Consider the following 5,984-nt stretch of genomic DNA (forward strand, 5'->3'; position numbering starts at 1 on the left):
CGGAGCCCAGCAGGTCGAGGCTGCGGGGGCCGGGAGTGGCCACTGCACTCCAGTCTGGGCGACAGTGAGACTCCAAATCAAAAAAAAAAAAAAAATTATTGATCCGGCTGGGCTCAGTGGCTCAGCCTGTCATCCCAGCACTTTGGAAGGCCGAGGCAAGTGGATTGCCTGAGATACCAGCCCAGGCAACTTGGCCAGACCACGTCTTTACAATAAAATAATAAAATTAAATTAACCAGACGTGGTAGAGTGCACCTGTAGTTCTGGCTACTTGGAAGGCTGAGGTGGAAGGATCGCCGGAGCCCAGCTGGTCAACACTGGGGTGGCTGTGAGCATGCCTCTGCACTCCAGTCTGGGCGATGGAGTGAGACTCCGACTCAAAAAAAAAGTATCGATCCTTGCAAACAGCTTTTGTTATGTGGATCGCAGCTGTCAATATCTGCCATGTTAGAAACTAACGCAGGAAAAATTGGAAATTGCTTTTTTTTGAGTCAGAGTCTCACTCTGTTGTCCAGGCTGGGGTGCAGCGGCACAATCACAGCTCACCACAGCTTCCACCTCATGGGTTCGGGCGATCCTCCTGCCTCAGACTCTTGAGTAGCTGGGATTACAGGCAAGCGCCACCACGCCTGGCCATGTTTCTGTCTTTTGTAGAGACGAGATCTCGCTGTGCTGCCCAGGCTGTCTGCGAACTCCTGTCCTCAACCAGTCCTCCCACCTTGGCCTCCCAAAGCGCTGGGATTACAGGTGCGAGCCGCTGTGCCCAGCTGGAAATAGCTGTTTGTTATCTTCAAGTTTCAATAATCAGCCCATCATGTGTTAATAGAAATAGTGGGTTTAGTGAAAAAGAACTGTTTTCTCCAAATCAACCACAAAAGTGTGGTGTGCGCTGAGGCACCGTTCCCCTGTGGCGTCTGCCCTCCCTGGATAGCTGCCTCCTGGTGGCTCCGTGGCGGCCTCTGGGGTGGGTGGGTGGACCCGACCAGGCCTCCCAGGGAATGGGGTCAGAAAGGGCTGCGCCTCGTGGCCGCCAGAAGGGCCCAGGGACCCGCTCCACGTGGGGGCGGGGCTCTGCTCTCTGGCCCCACAGTCCCTGCCTGGGTCCCGTGTCCCCTGCACCCCGGCTCGGCTCTCCCCGGAGCCTCCTCGCCTCCTGACCTCTGCACCCACCTCGCCGGGCCTGGTGCTCCTTCCCGTCCTCTGCCCAGCGAGCTCTCACTCTGCCCTGGGACCCCCACTCTGGCTACCTCTCCTGCGAGGCCTGCCCCCGCGCTGGGCCCCTGGGCCCGGCCCCACCCACCAATGTTCTCCCTTCCCCAAGGGGCAAGGAGCCCTCTTGTTCCCTGGGCAGTCCTGGAATTCAGGCCTGAAGGGAAGGAGGGCAGTCCTGCCTAGAGCAGCGGGCAGCTCCCTCCGGCCTCTCGGGCTGAGACGAGTAGAGGCAAACCCAGCCCGCCTCCATTGCCCTCCGCTCGCCGCCGGACCCACAGACCACCGCGCTGCCGACCACTCCTTGCCGAGCCGCGGGAGGAAGCCGTCAGGAGCTTGCATGCACACGAGTGTGTGTGCGTGCACGTGTGTGTGTGAGAGACATCACGGACTCTGCGGCAGGAGCCTGGCAGGTGACAACGCGGAGCAGCCCTCAAGGCCCAGGACAACTGGGCACGGTGGGGACTGTGGCAAAGGGGATCCACCCCAAGAAGGGACCGCAACACAGCGCCTGCAGGGCCCATCTCAGGGAGCGAAGTCCTCACTTTGGGTGAAGTCCAAAATCGCAGACTTGAAAGGGTTGCCCTGTGCCCAGCAGGCCTTTCTGGGTGGGGGCTTGGGCTGGCCTGGCCTCCTCCAGGGACTCTGGCCCCCAAGGCCTGTGTGGAGTTTCTCCACACCCCTGGCCCTGCCACTCCGAGAGGCCACAGCTTCGTGCTTGGGAAACGGCCGTGGGGCCTGGCTGGCAGGGGGGTCCAGGACTTGCCCCAGGCGGCACCAGCAACCCCAGAACGAGGCGGCAGGCACCCGGCCACCAGCCTGGTGCATGTGTCAAGCACGGCCAATGCTGCCCTGTCGCGGGACACGGGGTCCGGCTCCGGGGCGGCCCAGCCACACTGAAGCCAGCGTGCCACTGCTGTCACCTCCCCCTGGGTCTTCTCAAACTCCGCTCCCTCACTCCCTACCTCAGGCAAAGGCCCGAAGACAGCTCTGCAGGGCACTGGACACTGACAGGAGAGAGGCGGAGAGACCGGGGAGGTGGGGAACTAGGCTGAGGGGTTTGCTCTTCCCACCAGGGGTAGCTGGGAGCCACAGATGGCACCAAGCAGGGAAGGGACCCAGCTGGATTGTAGGCTGGAGAAGGGCTCTACTGCAGCATGGAGTCAGAGAGGCCTGTGAGGACGGGAGAGGAGGCCGAACCGAGCTCCTGCAGGGCTCCCGTGATGGGTAGCGGCGGCCCGGACCAGCCGGGACGGCCTGGAGCGGGAGGCAGCACCCGTCACCTGCGCCCGGCCCCGAGAGCAGGTCACCCGCGCTCCGCACCCTCCCTGCCCCTCCCCACCATCCCACCTGGCTGGTCCGGGAGATGCAGCGCCGGACCAGGTCTCGGATGTTGTTGTGCTTGTCCGTCTGGAAGTACACGGTGGCGCTGGACTTGTCCTTCAGGTAGGGCTTCTCGGCGGCAGCCCAGGCGAGCATCGGCGCCGGCTCGCTGACCTCCGAGGCCACGGGGAAGTAGGTACCTGACTGCAGGGAGCAGGCGTCCAGCCCCTGGGGGCCTGCCTCCGCCCCTCCCGGGGCGTCCAGGGCGCAGGGGGGTTCTCTGGCCTGGGCTCGGATGTACTGGACCTCCTCCGAGGACAGGAAGTCCACCTCGCCTTCCTGGCTGAGCGCCCGCCCGTAAGCTTCGAAGCCCCCGTCCAGGAGGGCGTCGGTGGCCAGCCGGGCGCTCTCGTGGTTGCTGAAGTCGGCCCTGGCTGGCCGGACCCACTGGTTCTTGACGTCTTCCAGGCGCTTCTGGATCTTGCCCAAGTGCCTGAACGGGCTCATGCTGCCCGTCCCCGGCAGGCAGGAGGGAGCCTGTGCTCGGCCCGCTGTGGGGGCAGCGGGCCCCCGGGGGCGAGGCTGCAGCGCTCGGGCGCCAGCCACCCTCAAGTCCTGAGCAGGTCTCAGGATCTCCCTGTGCATCCAGGCCTGCGCATCTCCGGGGACACCTTCCCTGCCGCGGGGCCAGGGCGCAGCCCGCCTTGGCACGCAGCCATGGGATGTTTCCTCTCCTCCCAGCGCAGGGGGAGGCCAGGGGAGCGAGCCTTCCCGCCCGGTTGCACAACTCCTAGGCGCAGCTCCGGGCCTCTGTTCCCAAGCGGGCCCCACTCCAGCGCCGTGGCCATGCGGTGGGCCTCCAGGCTCCTCCTGGGCCTCTGCGCTGCCCAGCAGGTTCAGAGCTGTGGACGTCCCCGTTGGGCAGGGGAGACCCAGTCTGTGCCCGGTGAAGACGGGCAGGAGGCGGATGGGAGCTGTCACGGGCCCCACCTTTCCGGGGGACGTCCAGGGCGCCCTCCCTGTCCTGGGGAGAACGCTTTCCCATCCTGCGTGGTCGGCCATGTCGTGTCTGCAGTCTGTGGACAGGGCAGACTCGCAGGAGTGGCCGCTTGGACCCAGTCTGCAGAGGGGCCCAAGCTGTCCGGTCCGGGCCCGGCCGCCTGGTGTGTGCGGGAGGGGCTGCTGCACGGGTCTCTACGAACTCCGAAGGAGCGACCGCATTTCTTCCCAACCGTTCCATGGCCTGGCTGTGGACGGACTGGAATCCCGCCCGCTTAGTGGGTTCTGCTGGGCACAGGCTCCAGGTGGGACCGGAGTGAGGGCGGCAGTGGGAGGCGGCCCTGCGTGACGGGGGCGGGGCGCGGGACAGGACGAGGGCGTGCAGGCCGTCGGAGGGCAGGCCTGCTGTGACCTCAGGGCTCGGGCACCCGCGGACGGCTGACCTCGTCCTGCGGGACCCCTGGGTCACGGGGTCCAACACAGAGCAGCTCTTCCGGCCCCCAGGGTGGGAAAGCCATGGCTTTACCTGCGACCCCTTGACTGAGGGTCAAAGGTGGCTCTGGGGCCATGGGCTCCCAAGCACAGCCCTGGAGACCGAGACTGGGCGCTGCGGGTAGACTCACCGGGGCGCGGGAGTAGGGGAGACGCGGGCAGGGACTCGGGCAGGGACTCGGGCGCTGGGGAGAGCCCCAGGCCGGGACTGTTGGATGGGCTGACAGCATCTGCCCAGGACGACACCGGGGGCATTTCTGGCTCCGGGAACACCGTGACCCCATGGAGGCTGGCCAGGGGCTCGGCCAAGGCTGCGGTGCTCCTGCGAGGGAACAGGACTGGGGAGGAGGGCTCCGCCCTGCCGAAGGTGTCGGAGGCCCTGCCCGGTCCCACAGGCACCGACCCCGCTGCCTCCCACGATCCCGGAGGCTGGAGAGGGCAGACCAGCGGCCCCTGGCCCGGCCTCCGGCGACTCGTGCTGGGCAGCCGGCCCTCCCCACGCCCTCTCCGCCTTCCCTCCTCTCCAGCCTGGTCTGCGTCTCCGCTCCTTCCGCGGCTCCAGTGCTGTCCGTGGCTCCCCAGCGCCCGTCCCCGGCGGCACTCAGTCCTAGCCCAGCATCTGCGGCTCTGCACACAGAGGCCTGGGAGCCCGGCAGCCCGGCTTCGCCCCCCACGGCCAGCCCCGTGCGCCCTCCATGCCAGGAGGAACGGGGTGTCAGGCCCCGCTCCACAGAAGAAACCAGGGCTCAGAGAGAGGGCGTGCAGCTGTCCGAGACCACGCAGCGGTGAAAGGCAGAGCCTGACACTGGCACCCCAGCGTGCCAGGCTCGACTCTGCCCCGCTGGCTCCCCCACCCCGCTCTCTGAGCCTCGCAGAACCTCATGTGGGTCCCAGGAATGCTGCTGCGGGCGCCGAGAATGGCGGCTGTTCTGGGGTCGTCTCCCCTGCACCTGATTCCTTCCTTGGATGAGCACGTGATTGAGTGGCCGAGACAGAGGTGGATCTTCGCAGCCTTTCGGGCCATTCTCTCCCTTTCCTCTCACAGAGCAGCCGAGGGCGGGCGCAGTGGCTCACGTGCATAATCCCAGCATTTTGGGAGGCTGAGGTGGGAGGATCGCTTGAGTCCAGGAATTCAAACCAGACTGGCCAGCATAGCAAGACCTCATCTTTGCAAAAATAGAAAAGTTAGGCAGGCCTGGTGGCGTGCCTTGAGTCCTAGCTACTTGGGAGGCTGAGGCAGAGGGATTGGCTGAGCCCAGGAGGCCGAGGCTGCGGTGAGCTGTGACCGCGCCATTGCACCCCGGCCTGGGGGACAGGGTGAGACCCCAGCTCAAACACACACACACAGAGCCCCTGAGTGCAGCGATCCGCTGGAGCCTGCTCCTCCTGGCCCAGCTCCTCGCCCTCCCGGGGGTCTTGCCTGAGTCCGCCTTGACCAGCACACACAGACTGCCTGTGTGAGGACCGCTCAGCCATCCCCGCACCACGGCCGCCGTGGCTGGCCGATCACGGGTTTCCCCGGTGAGCTGGGAGCTGCCCCTCCCTGCCTGTGGGAAGCGTCCCCGTGGGTGGCAGGCCGGGCGGTGACACTGGACAGGAACGTATTTGGTTCACGGTTCTGGGGGCAGGAAAGCCCACAAGCACGGCGCCGGTGCGGGGTGCGGAGCCGCGTGCCAGGGCGTCTCGAAGGGTGGGCGAGCAGGAGAGGGCCAGACTCGCTTTTGAGACACCCAGGAGAAGGGCCACAGATCTGGTCCTGAGTGCAGCGCCCCCGTGGCCTCGTCACCTCTCACCAGGTCCCTCCCGACCCTGTTGCCCGGGCGTAAGTTCCCATGCGCTCTGGGGGACGCGGGCAAACCACAGAGGGACCGAGGAGGAAGCCTCCCTGGCAAGGATGCTGGCAGGGCCGGCAGCGGCCGCTCCGGAGCCGCCTGGCTGGCGGGCGACTATCACCAACCCAG

General features: G+C 66.1%; 1 protein-coding gene across 1 annotated transcript in view; it reads right to left on the minus strand.

Annotated features, from left to right (window-relative positions):
• Window positions 1-3,045, minus strand: part of FAM83A (family with sequence similarity 83 member A) — a gene marked incomplete at its 3' end in the record, with an annotated part of 7,282 nt that extends 4,237 nt beyond the window's left edge. The window contains exon 1 of the mRNA XM_021707711.1: window positions 2,560-3,045. Within this exon, the coding sequence (XP_021563386.1) occupies window positions 2,560-3,039 (480 nt within the window). The remainder of the gene's footprint in view (window positions 1-2,559) is intronic.
• Between the last annotated feature and the right edge of the window lie 2,939 nt (window positions 3,046-5,984).

The sequence above is a fragment of the Carlito syrichta genome, unplaced genomic scaffold (genome assembly GCF_000164805.1).
Source record: "Carlito syrichta isolate Samal-C Ts95f unplaced genomic scaffold, Tarsius_syrichta-2.0.1 Scaffold123474, whole genome shotgun sequence".
NCBI lineage: Eukaryota > Metazoa > Chordata > Mammalia > Primates > Tarsiidae > Carlito > Carlito syrichta.